The sequence below is a fragment of the Meriones unguiculatus genome, chromosome 21, assembly GCF_030254825.1.
Source record: "Meriones unguiculatus strain TT.TT164.6M chromosome 21, Bangor_MerUng_6.1, whole genome shotgun sequence".
Taxonomy (NCBI): domain Eukaryota; kingdom Metazoa; phylum Chordata; class Mammalia; order Rodentia; family Muridae; genus Meriones; species Meriones unguiculatus.
The window spans coordinates 31,700,394-31,723,150 of NC_083368.1; the positions used below are offsets into that span (position 1 = coordinate 31,700,394).

A 22,757-nucleotide genomic window follows, 5' to 3' on the forward strand; every position below is an offset into this window, starting at 1 on the left:
TGCAGAACGAGACACCAGCATAGAGAGGGGGCCTTACCAAATTCCCCATCCTATTGTTTAGGATACAGAGTCTTATCTAAACGAATTGGAGCTCCCTTTTCTAATCTAGGACTCATGCATGTACCTTTCCAGTTTTCAGGGTTCCCAGAGGAGCTTTTTCCAGCTAGGGAAGAGGTCCACAGGCCTAGGGCCGCCTGCCACCTGTAACTAACTTTAAATGCATCTCATACTGAGAGGGGAACATAAGTTTCTTACAGTTACTCTGAGCTGCACTATCCAGGCCGGTGACAATGATGGAGTCGCACCCCACCAGGAAGGATTCTAAACCTAATAATTCTAGTGACAGACAACAATAAAAGGGGCAGTGTAGCGAAACCCCTCCACTATGCCTGTGCACAATTCTGCATTGAGAGACAGGACGGAGAAGTGGTGAAATAGGCCTGATACCCAGCCTCTTCTGATCCCTCCACACACACCCCACCCCAAGCTAAGGAATGGTCATCTCTCCTGTCCTCACAACGACAGCCTTCAAATGATCGGTGAAAACTCTTGGATGACTCGGAGAACTGGCCGGGTTTTGTGTGTGTTTGTGCCTGTGTTTGCCTCAACTGCACACACAATTCTTACAGATCTACGATCATGGCACTTCTTTCAATAATACCTCTGTGCTACACATTGTTTTGTTGTTGTTGTTGTTGTTTTCCCAGGCAGGGTTTCTCTGTGGAGCCTTGGCTATCCTGGACTCGCTTTATAGACCAGGGGCCAGAGAGCTAGAACCTCCAAAACGCGCGCCCGTCTTCCGCGGCAGCACTGGACCACGCACGCGCCGATCCGCCCAGGCGTCGCCTCGGCGACCAGTAGTGACGTCAGAGGCGCGCCTAGCCCAAACCTGTGCGGGTCCTGCGGGCGGGAGTCGTGCCCCTCCGAGCTCATGGTGCGCCCCGGCTGCGCGTTGTTGAGAAAGGTCCGTGTCGGGTGTCCTCGCCGCCAGCCCTGGTGTGGCTCGCCGCTGGCCTCCTGCGTCGTCGTTCCACACTTCCCACTGTCCTGGGAGAGGAATGCGTCTCTGTGACCGTGCTTAGGCCTGTTTGGGGTTCAGCTTTGGAGAAGTCCTAAAAAGAAAAAATAAAAATAATTCCCAAAGCGCGTGGGAGGAAGATTGGGGTGCTTGCCTGCGGTTTAGACACGGTGTTACGGTGTAGGCGTGCAGCGACTTTTGTTTTGTTCTCATTGTTTAAAGTACTAGCCGTAACCTGTTTTCTATACATTTCCCCTCCTTTGCATTGCTTTTAATCTCTTTCTGAGGACTTTTTCTGGGAGCCAAAGTGTGTAATTGGTGTGCGTCTAATATTGATTTTACGTCAGTTTTTATGTAGTGCCTCTCTTAGAATCCATTTTCATAACAATTCACAACCAACAGCTCTGGTTTTTTAAAATCAAAATAAGCTAACTAGTAATGGTTATTGAAAGCTGTAAGTCATCCTACATACGCAAGACATTACCTTGCAATTTCCATGTAAGACAGCCTTTATAAATGAGATTCTTAATAAAATTGATGAATCTAGAAAGTAAAGAAAAAGTCACACATTGAACACAGCTTTAAAAACCTCTTGCCAAGAGTATATCAGGGTGGACAGTCTTAGTTTTTTAAACATCCAGATATTTTTAGTATTCCAAAGTATTACAGATTAACAAAAAATGTGAATATTAATTTAAAGAATTACTCTGTAATTTGAAAGCCTGAGATTAATACAAAAGAGCTTTATAAGAATTTACTGAGGGAAACTAAATGCAGAATGAGATACCAGATAAGAGCAATATTCCAAGGATACTCGAATCATTAAACCAGAAACTATATTTTAGTTTTATTATTTGAGAATACATTGAAAATCTGACACCAAAAAGTGGATTTATGATGGAAAGGAGTAAATGATAATCTAAGTAGAGGAAAAAGCATGAGTAAAGTGGCAGGGAGATGGGGTACTGTATGGAATAGAAAAGAGCGAGGAGGAGAAAAATGGGAAAGTAACAACAGATAAAAATTATACCGGGAAGATAGGCTGAGGGCTTTGAATATAGTACTGTGAATTTTATTATTTCATAAGCAGTAAAACCCCAAAGTCATGATTGTTTCTGAGTAGAGGAAAACAGACATCAGGTTCATTTAAAGGAAAAAGGATGCTTTTGGGTCATGGTGGAGGATGCATCAAGGAATGATGAAACATTGAGAGATGCATTTGGAGCTAACAGTCAAGGTTCTAAGAGGTCAGTGGTACTGCAAAGGAGTTAGGCTTCTGGGAAAGCAAAAATGACAGTTAAAAGCCACCCATTTGTTCAATCTTGGTGAACAGGTAAACTTTCATAATTATTTGAGGGAACAGATTTGTGTTGTTGTTGGAGCTTTTAAAACATTTTGTTTTGGAGAGGATATCCAGATACCCACTAACAAGTTACTTATCTAAAGGGTTTCAAATGTAAGTGAAATACAGTTCTGCTTTCAGTTGTTTTAAACTACTAAAAGCTTGTGTTTTTTTCTAGGTACCCACTGACCTCACTCTGGAGAAAAGGTTTAGAATGAAAACAGGAAGAAAGGGCAGGGACATTCTGGATAGGTGAAGCAAATGATCGTTGAAGGAGATGGTCCTAAGAGAGGGGAATCGGGAAAACAAGGCGATCTAAGAAAAGGCTCTACAGTTGCTATACAGAAAGTGTTGCTTCTTTCTTGAAAGAAGCTTCAGTAGAGTGAAACTAGAACCTTTGATAAGAACAATTTGGTGTATAAACATTCTCTCTCTCTCTCTGTCAGTATGGAAATTTCATTGATAACCTAAGACTCTTCACCAAGGGAGGAAGCGGCGGAATGGGTTACCCTCGTTTAGGGGGAGAAGGTGGAAAAGGTGGTGATGTCTGGGTTGTAGCCCATAAAAATATGACCTTAAAACAACTTAAAAACAAATATCCTCAGAAACGGTTTGTGGCTGGAGAAGGAGCCAACAGTCGGTAAGTGCTTATGGCATGATTTTTAGCTTCATAAGAATCAAACTCACCTGGGGAAGACAATATATAACCTTACTAATAACTCATTATGTTTTGTGATTCTAAACAAGTGAAAGTATAACAGGATTAGTTTGGTGATTTGACCTTGATCCATTCTCCCAGTGTCCTATTTGCATTTCTTCTATGGGAATAGATACTATCTGAGTCGCTGCTTGTTTCCAAACCTACCTTGGGTAAAATTTCATCAATGCCACTTCAACTCACCATCATGAGAAGCCTTTCTTTTATAATTCTTCCACACAGATATAACTACTCTTTGACTCGACTTTTCTAATACATCTTTGTGTTTATATAAATGTAGTTATGTGTTTGTGTAGGAAATCCAGCATAAAGAAATAACATAAGGCTGGAGAGATGGCTCAGTGGTTAAGAGTACTGTCTGCTCGTCCTGAGGTTCTGTCTTCATTCCCAGCAACCACATGATAGGCCCCAACCATCTATAATTTGATCTGATGCCCTCTTTTGGCATGCAGGTTTATGTCCAGATAGAGTACTCATATACATAAAATAAATCTTTAAAAAAAAGATAACATAAAAGAGCACACTGTTTTACAACCTCTTTTTATTTAATCTTTTCCTGCCTAAAAATTATTGAGAAAGCTTTATATCACAGTATTGGAATTAACATTTTATCTTTTGCCAGTTTAGGCTAATGTTGGTTCAGGTTTTTTGTTTTGTTTTGCTTTCATTGCCATAGCCACGGTGAAGTAATGATATCCTGTGTAGATACTCTTACATGTTCAGGTTTTGACAAATTCCTTCAAGTGGAGTTACTATTAAAAGATTGTACCAACATATTTTCATGTAAGCAGCTTTAGTCCCCTCGCCCCGCACCACCAGTGACACAGGGTTTCTCTGTGTAGCCTTGATTGCCACTGGACTCACTTTGTAGGCCAGGCTGGCCTCAAACTCACAGAAATCCTCCTGCCTCTGCCTCTCTGTGTGCTGGGATTACAGGCGTGCACAACCATGCCCAGCTGCCAGTTAGCTTCTGCCAGTTATGGTCAGTTTTTTTGTTTTTGTTTTTTTTGTTTTTTTTTTTTTAGAAGATTCATACTCATTGGATTTGCTGGGGTTTTCTACTTTATTTGTATTGTAGCAATCATCTTTGTATTTCAGATGTACAATATATTTTCAGGTTGAGATGACCTTTAGTGGTTAACTTAGTAACAAATTATTTCCATTTTTATAGGACACAGTATAAAATGTAAAAAATTTTTTTTTAATATTTAACCTTTTAATATCTGTATCAGTGGTGTGGTTGATTGTTGGTCATCTTTGTAAATCACTTAATTTAGTGGTGTTTTGTTTTGTTTGTTTGTTTTGTAGAGTTAGTGCACTGAAGGGCGCCAAAGGTAAAGACTGTGAAATCCCTGTACCTGTGGGTATTTCTGTAACTGATGAAAATGGTAAAGTTATAGGTAAGTCTTCTGTGGCTGCTAAGCTGTGAGAACTAATTTTCCAACTAATTCAGAAAATAGCTTCTTAACTTGCCGAAGAAATGTTCTTTAATATTAGTATTATATTTGTCTGTTTATTTTGTGTGTTGTGACACAACACACGTGGAGGCTGAATGACAGTTTTCAGGAATCAGTTCTCTCTTCCCATCATGCGGGTTCTAAGGATAAAACTCAGCTCATCCAAGAGCTCTACAAGAACACCAGCAGAACCAACTAGCCAGGACCCAGAGGGTCCTGTGTAGTCTGAAGCCACCAACCAAGGACCGTGCATGGTCCGGACCTCAGTCCTCTATATAGATGTAGCCAATGGGTAGCTCAGGCTTCATGTGGACCCACTAGTGAAGGGAGCAGGTGATAACTCTGACATGGACCATGTTGCCTGCTTTCTGTGACTTCCCTGCATGGGACTCCCCTTCTAGACCACAGGGGAGAGAGATGAACTCAGTCCTCATGTGAATAGATGAGCTGGGGTGTATGGATTTTGGGGGCTCCCCTAGTCCTTAGGGGAATACAGGTGGATACAGGAGGGAGGGTGGAATGGGAGAAGAGAGAGGAGCCTATGACCCAGGTGTAAATTGAATAAACAAATTAATTTAAAAAAAAAAAACAACTGAGGTCATCAAGGTTGGTGGCAAGTACATTTCACACTGAGCCATTTCACAGAAGAAAGTTGGTTTTTTTTGTTTGTTTGTTTGTCTGTTTGTTTGTTTTTTGGTTTTTCAAGACAGGGTTTCTCTATGTAGCCTTGGCTGTCCTGGACTTGCTTTATAGACCAGGCTGACCTCGAACTCACAGCAATCCACCTGCCTCTGCCTCCCAGAGTGCTGAGATTACAGGCCAACGCCACCACACCCGGCAGTTTTTGTTTTTTTTTATTTTAACATTAAACATTTTTTAATGATTTAAGATGGTTTTAAAGAGGTAAGGATACTTGACTGATTTTTAAAACATATAATCAGCTTCCTTTTAGCTGTTTACAAAGGTGATCTTCTGAGGTCAGTGTTTATTTGCCTTGTGTCCGTGATAGACAAACACTTTACCTCTGAGCCAGCCTTGGGGAATTGCGTTCAAAAGGGTTATATTTTTTTTAAAGAAATTAAATCTTGCGGTTTAGCTATTTAGATATCTAAATTGGAATTTCTTGCCATATATTTGTGCAAAAATAAAAACATTATTTTATTTATTAATTTTTGTTCTCTTTCTCTCCCCTTAAAGGAGAACTCAATAAAGAAGAAGACAGAATTCTAGTTGCTAAAGGTGGCCTTGGTGGCAAATTACATACAAATTTCTTACCCTTGAAAGGCCAGAAGCAAATAATTCACCTTGACCTAAAAATTATAGCTGATGTAGGCCTAGTAGGGTAAGTATCATTTTTTATATTCTTATAATATGTTCAAGCAGACAGTTCAAGACTACAAAATAAGTATACATAATAATTTTGGGCAGTGAATGTTCCTAGTTTATGTTAGTACTTTGTGCTAAAAATACAATTGACCCTTAAAAATTTAAGAGTTGAGGCACAAACTTTATCACTCTATCCCTGAAATAAAATGTCTGTATCTAATTTCTTTCTTCTTTCTTTCTTTCTTTCTTTCTTTCTTTCTTTCTTTCGTTCGTTCGTTCGTTCTTTCCTTCCTTCCTTCCTTCCTTCCTTCCTTCCTTCCTTCCTTCCTTCCCAGTTCTCTGTGTTACACATGCTATCTTGGAAATTATCATACAGTCCTGACCAGCCTCAAACTTATGAACCTCTGCATTAGCCACTCAAATGCTAGGGTTACAAGTATGGTGATTTTAATGGGACCAGCCCTCATAGGCTCTCGTGGGCCCTAAGCTGTTGGACTGTTTGAGAAGGATTAGGAGATGTGGCCTTGGTGGAGGAAGTGTGCAATTGCAGGGGCGTGCTTTAAGGTCTCAAAAGCCCATACCATTCTTAGTCCTCTTTGCCTCATGCTTGTGGTTGAAGATGTAAACTCTCAGATACTCCTACAGTGCCCTATCTGCCTGTCTTGTCTTCCAAGATAGCTGCCATGCTATCTTCCACGATGGTCATAAACTGTAATCTTATGAAACGGTGAGCCCCAAACTCTTTCTTTTATTAGTTGCCTTGATTGTGGTGTTGTGTGGTGGCAATAGAAAAATAACCGAGAAAAGCAGCCAGTGGATGCACACGTACGCTCACCTGGACCTCTCCACTTTGAGTCCAGGACTCAAACCCGAGGACTGGTGCCACCCACTTCCTGGATAGGTATTTCCATGTCAGCGACACAATCAAGACAGTCTCTCACAGACTTACCTGCAGGCAAACCTAGTTTAGATAATCACTCACTGACACCACCTCAGTAGATTCTAGATTGTGTCAGGTTGACAATTAAGAGCAAACATCACAGTCACCATGCCTGGCTCTGCATATAACTTTTGTTTCCTGTAAAACATAACTAATAGCCTATTTGTTGACCTTTGAATTCTTGTTTTGTGTTATTTGTATGTTACATGTTATATATGTGTGTTTGTGTGTGTGTATATATATATATATATATATATTAGATGTAGTAAAGGCTATATACATTCATTATATATTATATAATTATTATAGTGTGTAAGTGTGTGTGTGATGATGATGATGATGATTGGAGAGTTGGATCAGTGGTTAAGAGCATTTGATGTTCTTCATAGGACCTAGGTTAGTTCCTAGAACCCTCATGGTTGCTCAAATAATTTTCATTTAGTTGAAGAGGTTTTTTTTTCTTTCTTTCTTGATTTCTTAGACCCATTCACTCAGTAATGAGTTGCTTAATCTTTATTAGTTTGTGTATTTACTAGAAATGTATTTGCTTTGAATTGTAAATTTTGTTGCATTATGGTCAGATATGATACAAGGATATTTCAATCTCTGTGAATTAGTAAAGATGTGTTTTGTGTCCTGGGATGTGGAGTATTTTAGAAAAGCTTTTGTGTGCTGTTGAATAGAATGTGTATTCTTTGTGTTTGAGTGGAATAATTTGTAAATATCTGTTAAGTCTATTTGATGTATGATGTGAATTAATTCTGATGTTTTGGTTTAATCTTTGTCCAGATGACCTGTCTAGTAGAAAAAATGGGGTATTGAAACTATTAATGGATTGATATTAACCTGTGTCTTTAAACCCAGAAGTACATATTTTATGAAACTAGGTTCCCCAACATGTGGTACATACGTGTTTAGGATAGTAATGTCTCCTGGTTCATTGTTCCCCTGATTAGAATGAAGCGTCCCTTTTTTATCTCGTATATTTAGTTTTAGTTTGGTCTATTTTGTCAGATATTAGGATAGTGATTACTACTTGCTTCCTGGTCTTTTTTGATTAGGATACTTTTGTTTAGTCTATGGCAGTGCTTATCTTTAAAGATAAGGTATGTTTCTTGTAAAGTATGGATAGATGAATTTTGCTTCTTGATCCATTCAGCCAGTCAGCCTGTGTCTTTTGATTGAAGAATTGAGGACATTGATATTTAAAGTTATTGTTGAGATGTCTGTTAAATGGTCATTGTGTTGTTGGTTTTGGGGGTTGTGTTCTCAGTGTTACTTTATGGATTCATATTTCTTTCCACAGTCTATTGTGCTCATTCCTCCCTTCAGCCTGAAATATTGCTTTCTGTATAAACTTTAGGTTTAGTTTGTTAGATATGATTTTTTTAAGGCTGTTTATATAATGGAAAGTTTTTCTTTATCCTTCGATTATGACAGATAGTTCATCCAGAAATGTTACTCTGGGCTGGCCATCATAGTCTTTTAGGATTTGGAATGCATTGCTTCAGGGTCTTCTGGCCCTCAATGTTTCCATTGAGAAACCAGCTGTTACTCTGACTGATGGATTTTTTTTTTTCCCACATGTGACTTCTGCTTTTTTCTCTTGTATCTTTTGGTCTGCTTTTTTTGTTTGTTTGTTTGTTTTGTATACTTTGTGGTTTAACTATGCTATGGCATGGAGATTTTTTTTCTTCTTCTGGTCTTGTCTGTTTGGTGTTCTGTGTGATTCTTGTGTTTTTATGGGTGTGTCCTTCCTTAGTTTAGCAAAGTTTTCTTTGATCTTACTGAAGGTCTCCTCTGTGCCATTGATTTGGGATTCTCCTTTCTCATATAGGCCTATAATTTAAAAGTTTGCCCCTCACATTTCCTGTGTATTCCTTTCCCCTCTGTGTGTATGTTTTAGTTTTCCATATTCTTTGCTTATTTTCTTTAGATCCTCAGCTTTATCTTTGATTCCTGATATGCTGTCTTCTGTTTGACTCATTCTACTTGTAATACTTTCCTGTGAGCTTACTAGTTGAATTACTTACTGGGCTTTTCAATTCCATCTTCATTTCAGCTTAAGTCCTCTTCCAAGTCCTGGGTTGTATAAATTTTGTGCTTCTAAAGAACCCTGACTAATAAAATATGCCTTTTTTTTTTGAAAAATATTTTATAGTTTAATGACCTGCTTTTAATCTTCATGACATTAAGAACAACTTTTCAATAGTTAATACACAATTTACCCAGCTAACTTTCCAGTGACATTTATATTGCTTCTAGTTTGTTGTAATTATAAATAACTTTGCAAAAATATTCATATGAAAGCCATTGAGAGGCCATTGAGATGGTACAGTGGGTAACCCCCGTTTGATCTCTGGGATCTACATGGTGAAGGAAGAAAACCAACCCAAAAAATTATCCTTTCACTTCTACACATGTGCTGTGGCAATTGCATGCTCACACACATATACACAAACACACATAAAATATGCATGCAACTAGAGAGATATATAGACTATTAAATGATACTTGAAAATATTCACAATCCAAAAAATCATTAAGTAATGTTGTTGCCATACTTTTTAAAAACTTTTACTTACATTTCTTACATCTCTTTCTCCCTACTCCACCCCAGTCCCTTCCAACACCACAACACCAGGTAGGAAAGAGAAAGAGTTAGTGGGAGAAGCGCAGCAGTTCTCTTAGCTGCTTCCTGCTGGTTAAAGTCAACGGGTTCCCAGGAGCCAGTCCGGTCCTTGTTTCAGGAGATCTCCAACTTCTTGTCACTGCATCAACAGCAACAGGAGCCACAGGGGAGAAGCAGCAGCAACCTTGTTCTTTTTCAGAGCATCTCTACACTCTCTGGGCTCTGGCATTTATTCTCTTTCCAGAGTCCTCGGATTTAAACTATCTGCAGCTGGCAAAGAGCTCCTCTCAGAGCCCATAAAGGCAAATACTTTGCTACTGTGGACCATCTGGATTAGTCCCACATTCCATACCTGGGATTAAAATAAAAACATATTTGTATTCACAACATAATGTTTTGTCAGTGTTTGGCTACAGATAGTGAATTGTGGGACTAAAGAGCTGTCTCAGCAGGTAGGAGCATTGGCTGCTTATCCAGAGGACTTGAGTTGAAGTCCCAGCACCCACATGGCGGCTCACAACTGCCTGTGACTCCCAGGGTCTCCAGCATCCTCTTCTGGCCTCAGGAGGCACTAATAGGCCATCCCAGCATGGATACTGGGAACAGAGTTCTTCCTCTGCAGAAGCAGAGCAGACTCTTCTCATCTACTTAGCATTCTTCCAGCCCTGAATTTTTCTTTATTTTTTTTCTATTAGGCACTTTATTTACCAGTATTTTTTTTCTCAAGTTTTCAAACATTTTCTTAGACTTACAATCTTGGGGAGAGGGACTGAGGAATTGAATCCTATGCCTCTTGAATGTAGAGTATAAATTCTGCTACTGAGCTGTAATCCCTATATTCTAATCTTAATTCCAGAAATAGTTAAGAAATCTACTTTATTATTATTATTATTATTGGCTTGGAGGGAGATACGGGTGGATCTTTGTGAGTTTGAGGCCACTCTAGTCCACAGAGTGAATTCCTGGATAGTCAGAGCTATACAGAAAATCCTGTCTCAAGGAACAAATAAGCCAGTTGGTAGTGGTGCATGCCTTTAATCCCAGTACTCAAAAAGCAGAAGCAGGTGGATGTCTAAGTTCAAGGCCAGCCTGGTCTACAGAGCCGGTTCCAGGACAGTCAGGGCCACACAGAAACCCTGTCTCATTAAAGGAAAATAAATAAATAAATAAATAAAAATAAAAAATACCAAACAAAAAGGGGGAGAGAGGGATGTTTCTCAGTGTAGCCCTGTTGGCCCTGGAACTCGATAGGCCAGGGTGGTCTTGAACCTGCCTCTGCCTCCCAAGTGCTAGGATTTAAGGGGTGTGCCATGACAGCCTCTACTTCTTGATGTCTGAACATAGTCTAAGGATGGAGTTGTTCGAGAATTCTGAGTGCTTATGTGAAAATCCCAAGAAAACAAGACTTATGTCTTCATTTTCTTTAACACAGAATTGTTGTTGGAACGTATTCTCAGGCCTCTCCCAGTGCAGTGGAAAGGAGTTAGTTTACTTCAGCTGTTGTTATGTATAAGCCACGTGTGGCTTGTCCCTGTGATTGAGCACCTTACTCATGTGATTCTTCAGAACCCTCAGAGTATAATTTCTGATGCTCTGAATAAAGTTGGCTATTGCATGAGACTTTAGTCCACTTCATTTTCAGGCCTCACTCACCCATGTTCATACCACCAGCTAGAGCAATAAATACTTGAAATGTTGGGAATTCAGAAACATGCAACTATTAGTGATTGTGGTATTTCTTATAACGATGTATATAATATGTTATTTCAGATTCCCAAATGCTGGAAAATCCTCCTTGCTAAGTCGGGTTTCCCATGCAAAACCTGTGATTGCAGATTATGCATGTAAGTATAAGTGGTGTATTTTAGTGTGTGAGATACATTTTCTTTGCATAAAAGTAATACAACTCTGAGTATAGCTTTAGTTCAGAAGCTTTCAACAGTTAGAATCCATGCATTTCTTATTAATCTTTCAGACCACTGCAGTCTCACAAAAGTTTTTTGTCCTTGTTAGGAATTTTGCCACATTTATTTCTTTGTTATACAATCACTTATTTGGTTTACATAAGATTTTAAAGCTCCTTACTTCCTGTTATACACTATGATAAATACCAGGAAGACAGAGATGAACTTTTTAAAAATTTAATAAGGATTTACGTCTAGGAACCATATTAGACTGTGCTGCTAGAAAAACTGGTAAGCAAAGCCAGCAATGTTGTGACATTGATTATAGTTAGTCTAGGGAGAAAGGAATGAGTACATTTGTGTACGCATATGATGGATAAATATAAGGGAAGGAAAGTGTTTTGTTGAAGAGTGTAGGTAACTGCTGTAGACCTTGAGGGAATGTGCTTGGGCTGAGATATGAATAATAATTATAATTAATCAGTCCTTTAATACAGAGGTGAGGGTCTTTATGTCATGAAAACAGCCTATCGATGGCTCAGTAGTTACAGACAGTCTGTTTAGAGAAAATGAAGTAAGGGATGTTGGGACATGAGCATAAAATCATATCAACTTGCATAGCTACATGGATTGTCTTTCATCTCTTAAACATTTAGAAGACTTTATTCAAGAGATAAAATAGACTTCCCAGAAGTTCTCTTAGCCTATGAGGTAGAAATTGGTTGGTAGAAAGCATCAAGGCATATAGAAGAGTAACCTGCATGCTAGTGTAGGTTAAAGGTGTTACATGAATAGGATAGAATGTTTGCCATTGTTGGAAAAAAAAATAAAACAAAACAGAATGGCAGAAATCTGAAAAATAATAAACCATTCAAAACTTAGAATCTGATGAATTAATTAATTTTGAACTGCTAATTACATGGCCAATGTTTGTTATAACACATGGGACTCCTTAGGAAAATAGAGGTGTTGTAGTTTGCTTTCTCTTGCTAGGATAAACACCATGACCAAATCAATTTGGAAAGGAAAATGTTCGTTTGGATTATAGATTATAATCCATCCTCAAGGGCAGTAAGGAAAAGGACCTCAAGGCAGGAGCTTGAAGCAGAAATCGCAGAGGAATGCTGCTCTGGCTTGCTCAGCTACCCTTCTTATATAACCCAGGACTACCTGTTTGGAGGTGGCATTGCACACGGTAGACTAGGGATTACTCCATCGTGTGTGTGTGTGTGTGTGTGTGTGTGTGTGTGTGTGTGTGGTGTTTTTAAACAAAATCCCAAAGGTTCTATTTTACTCAGAAGCTAGGTGCTGGGTTGAAAGCCAAACTGAATGTCCCTCCTTTCTATTTCTTGTACGCCTCTCTATCTGTCCTCTGGACTTCCTTTCACTCTCTATGTTTTTTTTTTTCCTGTCAACTGGTGGCTTGCTCCACCTCCTGACCTATGGTTGACTTTATTTAATCCTGTTTACAGAAAGCTCTTAAACTAAAGGTGTGTGCTAGAGCTGAGCCACACCACAACTAGAAACAGATTTTTCCAGTATATAATCTCTGTGTCAACAGTGTGAGCAAATATTCCTTATAAACATATATAATATCTATATGTTAAAGATATTGAGTGAATATGGTATAATATTTGCAATTATTAAACAAAAAATACCATGGAATGGCAATAATCTAGAAAATAATATAAATATGTATAAATATAAATAAGATAAACCATTCATTCTGTGGTTATTTTTTTATTTAACAATGGCAACTGTTTTATCCTATTCACTCAATGCCTGTAATCTAATCTTTCATTGTATCTCATCTAGCTCCTGCACAGCATGCTACCTACTCTTTCTAGGTATCTAGCCATCTCTTATTATTAAAGCACACTGGCACTTTAATAAACAAACATGTATATATCACATAGACATGCCTACAGGCCAGTCTGGTGGCAAGAACTCTTCAGCTCAGGTTCCCTTTTCTCAGGTTTGTCAAGTTGACAAGCCAGATTAGCCATAGCAGAAGTAAAGACAGTCCCAGGAGAGAGCTAGTGTACAACTCAAATGATAACAAACTAGAGGGATTTTACTGGGCCCTGTGAGGGGGCTAAGTGAGTAAAGGTACTTGCTGCTAAGCCTGATGGGTCAGTTTTCCATTCGGTGGAAGGAGACAGTGGAATCCTATAGGTTGTCCTTTAAACCTCCACATGTACACCATTCCGTGCACAAGTTCCCTCCCCAAATACATACATACATACATACATGTATACATACATACATAAAGGTAGTAATGTTTTAAGGAGAAAAGAAAGAAAAGTTTTACTTCAAAATCAGTGATTGTGATCAGAATCTAAATTGTGAGCACCTAACCGTTCTTAAGCTGCCCCTGGCCATGCAGTAGTATTTCAGGCCAGAGCACAGATGTCTTTGTTTTTTTTTAAAGTAAAATATGTCAGAGCTTGGCACTCTCCATAGGTTGGGCCAGGCATTGGTTGTGCATTCCCTCGCTATCTACTCTATCTTTATCTCTGTATATCTTGTAGGTAGGATAAATTTTGGGTCAAAGTTTTTGTGGGTAAGATGTAGCGGATGTGCAGGTTAAGCTTCATGTGGGCCCTCTAGTAAGGGAAATGGGGACTGCATAGGACAGGGACTTACTTGCTAGCTTGATCACTTTTCCCTGGCAGGACTGCCTTACCAGGCCACAGGGGAAGAGGACACACTCAGTCCTGATGCAACTTGATGAGCTTGGGTGAATGGGAAAGGGAACTCCCCTTTTCTAAGGAAAAGAGGAGAGGGAAGGAGGGAGTGTGGAACTGGGAGGGGAGGAGGGATAAGACTATAACAATGATGTAAAGTAACTAAAAAAATAAAGAGATAGATATAAAATGTGAATGACAGAGATAACTGTAGCTTCCATTTCAACAAATTAAAATGAGATTAAATATTCAGAAGATAGATATTATTCATTCTGTATGTAAGGTTGACATTTTTTAGAGAATTAGTCTTTTATTCTTTCCTTAATTTAACTGTCATTTTTCCTTTCAGTTACAACGGTAAGGCCTGAAATTGGAAAGATAATGTACAATGATTTCAAACAGGTTGGTAGTTTTAAAGTAAAACACAGTTTGGTTTTGGTGTGAGGAGTATATTTATTGGTTTTGGTCTTTTGGTTTTTTTTTTTTTTGTAATAGAACTTTTTAAAAATATATTTTTTATTGTTTACATTTGTGTGTATATCTTTATATGAAGTTAGGTGGGAATCAGATTTACTGGAGCTGCAGTTATAGGCAGTTGTGAGCTACCTGATTGGTGCCAGGAACTGAACTGAACTCCTCTGCAAGAATAATATGTGCTCTTAACCACTGAGCCATCTCTTGCCTGGTAGTAGGATTTTTATATTTACATGTGTCTGTGGTCTTAGAGGAAAAAACTAAGAGGTGTTTTGTTTTATTTTTTATGATAAGTACAACTATGAACAAAATAATTCTGCTTAGCATTATTATAGTAAAACAATGTAATTTCCTCGTCCAAATTGTATGCTGACTTCATCCCTATAGAATTATGTCTTTGTTATATATTACGTAGTCTCTGTGTTCTCAGTACATAACCATATTTTACTACCTCAGTGAATTATTAATTTCTAGTTCTTGAAAGGACTTTCTATAGAAGCGATAGCACTTCTACCAAAATTGTTTAATTCGAAGTTTCTGGTTCTGAGGGAAAAGGTTGAGGTTTACTTGTATTCTTCATAAGGAAGTACTATAGTTTCTTTATATACACAGAGAAGCCTGCACGTGGATATTTCTAGCAGCTTTATTCATAATTACTAGAACTTTGAAACAATCAAGATTCTCAGTGTATGAATGGATTAACTGTGTTACATCTGGAGAATGGAATAGTCAGTTTTAAAAATTAATAGATTCTGAATCCGTGAAAACATAAGATCTTGAATACATATTGCTCAGTGAAAGATTCTAAAAGGCAATCTTCTTCCAATTCCAACTATTCGTACTCAAACTGTGGCAAAACCAAAAAGGTCAATTTAGCCAAGAGAAAGAAAGGAGGGACAAGTGGACGAAGCCCTTACTAGTCATGCATTATTTATCAAATCGTACAATATTTATATGATCATGGATGAACGGTATGTAAAGTGTGGATCTTAAATGGTAACGATGTGTGACTGTGTTCATGAAATTCTAAGGCACAATTCAGAAGACTTGAGTAGTGAGGTGATGTAGAGAGAATAAAAAATAAAACTATAACTATTACTGTTAAATACTAAATAAACTTACAGTATATAGTATATGTTGAACATACTGAGCAGTATATAGAAAAGAAGAACATTATTTATGCCTAACGTTTAAGGGATAACAATAGAGATTTCTGAAGGAAATCTTAGGATGTGAGACCCTTGCAGTGCACACACTGTTATATAGTCATAGCTTCCCTTCAGGCTTGGAATTGCTTCCACATTGAGCATGGGTGATGATGCTTCTTCTTCCTTACTTCATCTCAAATCATCTGGGTGGGCTAGGGACTACAGTAACAAGTGATGCCTGGTCTCCAGAGACTTCAAACTAAATGTCTTACAGATTTCTCTGGCTATTTGTTTGTAATAGCTGTTCCCTCAGTGATCACAATGAGGCCCAGTGAGGCCTGAGATGCCTAAAGCGACTGTTGATAATTGGGGCCTGCTGGAGCACTGTGGGATGGTCCATCGTTCCACTGTGTAGGAATAGCCAATAATCCTGCCATTACGGGAGCAGAAAAGGAGCAATGCTGTCATTTAGAAATGGATATAAACCTTTAAAAATACAGGCTGAATTTGCTAAATGTGAATGTTAATGAATTGTGCTTATAAAAGCTATGGTTTTGTTAAAAAAAATGCATAAGTACAACATAGTTTATATAACAACAGCCTGGTGGGCCCAGTGTAATAGCGCCTTAGGTAGAGGAGCTAACAGGCCAGACTGATGACCTGAGTTCAATCCCTGTATCCCACAGGTGGCAAGAGAAAACTGACTACTGAGAATTGTCCTCTGCCCTCATGTATGTTCTAGCTCATGGGTGCCTATACACATCCAAAAATATGCACACACTGATTAATTATTTGAGTTATTTGTGAAAAGAAAAATTTGCATATTTACGTTATTAGTAACTGTTAAAGTAATAAATATTAAACTGACCCCCCTAATTTAGGCTATAAATTGATAGGGTAATGTGTTAAAACGGGACTTAAATTTCCGGTAACAAAAGATTTTAACATTTATTTCAAAGATGTAATAGAATGATTGATTAGAAATTATATATGAAATTTGAAAATTTGGGGTAAGTTGAACTTGGTTTCATTTCTTTTTCTTTATCATCAAATCATTAATTTTGTATTAGATTTCAGTAGCTGATCTCCCAGGTTTGATAGAAGGAGCACATATGAACAAAGGAATGGGCCACAAATTCCTCAAGCATTTAGAGAGAACCAAACAGCTGCTGTTTGTTGTAAGTTATATATATATACAAATGTAACTTGTTTTTCCTAGAAATACGTTGTAAATAAGACTAAAGATAATGCGCCACAAAACCTTCATTGATGGACTTTTACATATTTTATGTTGCTGATAAAAGATTTCACAACCTGATGACATCACAGCCATCTCAGATCTGTGTTCACACTCTTGAGTTCACACAATGATAAAATCATTGGATGTGTCTTCTGAAAGTTGCCCTGGTATTAAATAGTACATGACTGTACTAGTAAATATCACTCCAGTGAGTTTGTTCCAATGGGGGATAGTGCAGTATGTAATATTTGTTTATAATATGGGAATGGAAATGCTGTTGTACTGTATCATATGTACGTTTGATTTTGGTATACTCATATAGTTTCTCTTTTTTGTCTCTCTCTTTGGTTTTTTGAGACAGGATTTCTCTGTTGTCCTGGACTCACTTTATAGACCAAGCTGCCCTCTAACTCACAGATACCCACCTCCCTCTGCCTCCCTGAGTGCTGGGATTACAGGCGTGTGCCACCACACCCAGCCAGCTCACTCTTTCATTCTCAATTGGTGATGCTTGAGTCCTGGGTGAGCTTGCCAATATTGGTGTCAGTTACCTATGTTAGTTTTTCATCCGTGATTCATCACTAATGCTTATAGTTGTCATGACAGCTCAGTTTCTGTTATTGCACTGAATGAGCAGAACCAGTAACGTATAGATTGAGAAGTTATTTCTTGTTGACTTATTGAGAGAAAACATTTCTAACGATAAAACTGAATAACCATTTTATGTTGTGTGTCTTCTGTCTTTTTAGGTTGATATTTCTGGATTTCGGCTTTCTTCTGTAACTCCATACAGAACAGCATTTGAAACTATAATGCTTCTTACAAAAGTAAGTTTTCTGATTTACTTTGTTCTGGACTAGTCCACTAAGTAGGCATGTCATGTAGTAACCATATAGTAACCACCTTTTTAAAGATTTTTATATCAGTTAAAAAAAATCAAAGTTGCTATTTTCATTTTTTCAATCTCCCATTCTTCAAACTATCACATGTGTAACTTTCTCCTCTGTGCTACATCACATCACATCTTCTCTTTCTTCTGCTCTGGCATCTTCTCGACATTCTCCACTTAGGAACTGTACTCACTTTTTTTTACCTCATTTTTTGGAGGTACTGATGATCAAACCATGAATGCTACACAAGCATTCTACCACTGAGCTACTATCCCAGCACATTTCTTAACATTTAAGCAACATGACTGAGAGTCATTGTATGATCTTACCTACCGTCACTGTTTCTCGTTGTTGCTTACAGTGAAGGTACCCTTGACTGCCCAGTCGATAACTGAGAAGCACATCATTTTCTTATGCTTTAGATTAGACACTTACTAGTCATCTTTGAATGTTGTGCTAACCTCTCAAAATAAGAGACAAAAAAAAACTACCCGTTTTTGTTTTAATTCTTTAGCCACTCCCACAACTTTATTGAAATTGAATGCAACAAATATTAAATTGTTATAATTATCATCTGAGTCTTATCTCTCTTGAATCTAGTTACTTACATTAGGCTCTAGGCACGAAATCAGCTGCTTTTGGGAAGTCATGTGTGTTAACATCCTATTCACATTGTTTAGCAAGACACATTTACTGAATGTCTTCCTTTGTTAGTTTTATAGTTATTGGGATTTATTTCCTTGTGATGATATGACTGGACTGTAGATTTTCTAGGTTCTTAGATAAAGATCACCATAACCTTCACTTATAAACATACTATTATAAGATTAGTTGCTTTTCCTTCTTATTTAAAGGAGTTGGAGTTATACAAAGAGGAACTGCAGACAAAACCTGCACTCTTGGCAGTTAATAAGATGGACTTGCCAGATGCCAACGTTAAACTTCATGAACTGATGAAGCAGCTCCAGAGCCCTGAAGGTAACACGATCATTCACTTCATCCTGTCTGCAGTACTAGATATGTGTACTAGCTGGGATTTTTGTTTTGTCTTTTTGGTGGAGGCGTTAAGTTTTTGAAACAGGGTCTCCTGTAGGCCAGGATGGCTTCAAATTTGTCGTTTAGCTGAGAATCGTCTTGAGTTCCTGCCTCCACCTCCCAGGTCCTAAAATTACAGGCATGTACTATGGTGGCCAATAATTGTGAAAGATCAATGGGAAAGAAAACTAATAGTTTCTATTCTTAGAAACTCTATATTTGAAGAAAGAACAAAATTTATGAAGCACTGAAAAAGCATTGACCAGCCATTATTAAGTCTCAACATGAGTTCAGTTAAGTTAGAAAAAGAAAAAAAGATTACTTAGGCCCGAAAAGTTCAGGCTTTATAAAAATAAAATGTATATGGCCTTTAAAGGATGCGAGAGAGGCCCTAGAGAGATGTCCCAGCCATTGAGAGCACATCCTGTTCTTGTGGAGAACCAGAGTTTTTTCCAGCATCCATGTCAGCTACCTCATAATACCCATAACTCCAGCCTCAGGGGAATCCAATGCCTCTGGTGCTCACATCTCCACACCCAGATACCCATTCATACATTTAAATAAAGACAAAATAAAACTTTTTGTTTCTCTTTTGAAGTTTTTGTTTTGTTTTGTTTTATTGTTTGCTTGTTTGTTTTTGTTTTTTGAGACAGGGTTTCCCGTCTGTAGCCTTGGCTGTCCTGGATTCCCTTTATATGCTAGGCTGGCCTTGAACTCAACAAAGATCTCCCTGCCTCTGCCTTCCCAAGCTCTGGGATTAAAGGTGCATGCCACCATGCCTGGCTTCTTGGGTTTTTTTTTTAATTTGTTTGTTTTTTCTTATTTTAGATGAAGTGTCCTAATGTACCCCTGGCTGCCTAGAAACACTATGTAGACTAGTCTGACTTTAAAGTCATAGCGATCCACCTGCCTCTGCCTCCTGAGCTGTGGACCATTTGTGCACAGTTAAAAGTAAACAAATCTTTAAAGAAAGAAGGCAAAACTAAAACTCTGGAGATGTGGGTAAAAGGAGAAAAAGTCAGCAACTACCTGTTAAGCTTAACAGATTTTGTCAGCCCCAGAACATTGTTTCACTAGTACACTAGTACACACTGGATTTTAACAAATCAATAGGGCTTTACTTTTCTTTCTTGTTTTTTTTTTTTTTTAGATTTTATGTATGTATGGCTGTTTTGTCTGCATGTATGTCTGTGCACCGTGTGCATGTCTGATGAAAGACATCAAATCTTTCTGGTCTAGAGTTAAAGACAGCTCTTAGTTGGTATCCTGGAACTGAACCTGGGTCCTCAGAAGAGCAGCCAGTGCTCTTAACTGCTGAGCCAGCTCTCTGGCCCTCAGAGCCAGCAGTTCTAAAGAGGCTTTTTGTTTTATTTATATGAACTTAGTAACTCTGAAGTATATTAGTCTTTAGAAAAGAACATTTAGTTCAGTGCTATGTGAGCAGAAAATAAATTCTGTGACTAAAAGGATTTGTCTAAGAAATCAAATGGAAATACTTCCACTGTGTAAAGAAACTGAGAGGAACTATCCTATCACTGTCCTGTTGCTCTTAAGAGATGCCCTGACAGAGGCAATTCTTATAAAGGAAAGCATTGAACTGGGTTATTCCATTGTCATCAGGATGGGGCCCTAGCGGCATACATAGCACTGGAGCAGTAGCTGAGAGCTACATCCAGATCTACAGGCAGAAAGACAGAGAGACAGACAGACACTGGGCCATATGTGGGCTTTTTGAAATGTCAAAGCCCACCACCAGTGACACACTTCCTCCTTCAAGGCTCTAATCCTTTCATATAGTGACACTCCCTGGTGACTGAGGATTCAAATATATGAGCCTGCAGGAGCCACTCTTATTCAAACCACCACAGGGACTCTGCAGACTTTGGACAACTGAGTGTTGCAGAACACTTGTATCCTGAGGTGATGGTGCTTCCAACTTTTGGGGACTAGGAGAGAGCCTCATGCACAAACGGCAAGTGGCCATCTGCTTTGAAGAATACTGATTCTTTTCTTTATGTTACTAGAATGATAAATGGGTAAAACAGACATTCACATACTAGGACTAGCAGACAGCACCAAGGCCATTTTTCTTCTCTTGAAAATCATTCTCCTACATAATACACATGTTAGAACTGTCCCTGAGTTAGTAAGTTAGCCTTGGGACACAAATACTCCCTAATAGTCTTCAGTCCTTAATACCATTTGCCTCATCAGGTCAGTAGGTGTCTTTGCTCATTGGTCTGTGAGTGTGACTCAGGAGCACATATGTGTTCTGGACCACCACAACTCTTGAGTTTGTCTCTCTAGACTTTTCTTGGAGATTTTTAGCTCTTAGAAGTCAGGTTCTGTGATGATTTCAACCTGTTTTAGTTTATATGACAGTTGACCCATCTAGTCAGTATGCTGGTCCTTCTCCCCCACTGCCATAGTGTTAGGGAGAAGAGAAAGCCATGCAGCATCCTGAGGGATTGATTGGACTCAGATAAAATGATCTGCCCTTTAACCGTTTGGCCTCATGCTGCAGTTTTAAATGTGGATCCTGGCCTCCATTTAAATAGTGTTAAAATTTGTATGTATTCTAAACAAAGCCATCTTCCAAATGATGTCATTGTTTTTATGGAAACTTTCAGAGTGTCTATTTTGCCTTATTTTATTTTGTCTTCTCAACCAAATTTTATTATTGCTTTAAGTATTGTCATGGTTTACCTAATATTTTTTCTTCATTTGATTTAAAATAAATTTGTCCCAACAGTTGTTTATGAAGTGCTTCCCATGTGCTAAGACCCACCATTGTCAGTAGGAAAACAAAGATCCCAAGAGGTTGTGAGACAGGGCCGACCAGGAAAGAGTTCCAGATGCTAAGTTGTCAGCTCCATAGTTTTGACTTCGTTTTTTAAAAGGCAATGAACACCACCTGTTCTTTGTTTCAGATTTCCTGCAGTTATTTGAAAAAAACATGATTCCAGAGAAGGCTGTAGAGTTCCAGCATATCCTCCCCATCTCAACAGTTACTGGTGAAGGGATTGAGGAATTGAAGACCTGTGTAAGAAAGGCGCTGGATGAACAGGACCACAAAGAAAATGATGCCTATCATAGGAAACAGTTGCTTAGTTTGCAGATGTCCAGTTCAGCATCTTAGAGGGAGCCACAGCAAAGCGAGCTGTTGCCATTTCCCGAAAAGGCAGCATTTACATCTAGGAAAGCCTATTGATGGGCTGCTTCTTGGTTCTAAGGAAGAAGAAAATCATGTTGTTCAAAACATGGATGATCCTAGAATGCATTATGTTTAAAGGAATCGGGCAGACACAGCAAAACAAATATCGTGGTCTCACTCACACATGGAATCTTAAAACAACAAATTAAACCTGAAAAATGTCGATTATTTATATTATTAACGGGAGCTAGAAAGTTAAGAGATGTTGGTCAAAGATACAAACTTTCAGTGAAACTCTGCAGCTCTGTTTATACTTAGAACAACATCTGCATATTTTGAAAATTTGTAAGAAAGTAGGTTTAAGTGTTCTGGCAACAAAAATAATCTGAGAAAACGTATTTTAAAACAGCTTGATTTTTTTTTATTTCAAAACATGCTGTATATAATAAAGACATGTATAATTTTGTGTCAATTAAAACTGGTAGTGAAATTATTACTTTGAAATCTTTTTCACATCTTTAAAATATTATTTATAAGTAGGTTTCCTGATACATGTGTCATCATTCAGGAGGATAAATTTTTCTCCTCCTTCTCTTCTGGTTTTAGCTCAGCAAGGCGATTTCATTTTGCATGAAGTATACATAAGAGCCAGACTGGGCTAGCAAGCACACTGAGACCATCAGGGCTCTTGTAGTTTATCCCTGGTGTGGGTGGTGACTGGGTCTCATCCCATTGGTGGGAGCTCAACAGTTTGTCTAATGGCTAATTGGGTCAAAGGGGGACTATTCAGGA

The 22,757-nt window shown here is 38.4% G+C and overlaps 1 protein-coding gene across 1 annotated transcript; it reads left to right on the plus strand.

Annotated features, from left to right (window-relative positions):
- The first annotated feature begins 866 nt into the window (after nucleotides 1–866).
- Gtpbp10 (GTP binding protein 10) lies at nucleotides 867–22,443 on the plus strand. Its single transcript, XM_021636575.2, has 10 exons — nucleotides 867–964; nucleotides 2,807–3,000; nucleotides 4,387–4,478; nucleotides 5,733–5,877; nucleotides 11,204–11,277; nucleotides 14,374–14,426; nucleotides 16,717–16,824; nucleotides 17,636–17,713; nucleotides 18,631–18,754; nucleotides 21,742–22,443. The coding sequence occupies exons 1-10, from the start codon at nucleotides 932–934 to the stop codon at nucleotides 21,948–21,950; spliced, it is 1,110 nt and encodes a 369-aa protein (XP_021492250.1). The 5' UTR covers nucleotides 867–931; the 3' UTR covers nucleotides 21,951–22,443.
- Nucleotides 22,444–22,757: the final 314 nt, after the last annotated feature.

Coding starts and splice junctions, on each gene's coding strand:
- Gtpbp10 (XM_021636575.2), top strand. CDS start 932: ATGGTGCGCCCCGGCTGCGCGTTGTTGAGAAAG. Junction 4,479..5,732: donor TGAAAATGGTAAAGTTATAG/GTAAGTCTTCTG, acceptor CTCCCCTTAAAG/GAGAACTCAATAAAGAAGAA. Junction 16,825..17,635: donor CCAAACAGCTGCTGTTTGTT/GTAAGTTATATA, acceptor CTGTCTTTTTAG/GTTGATATTTCTGGATTTCG.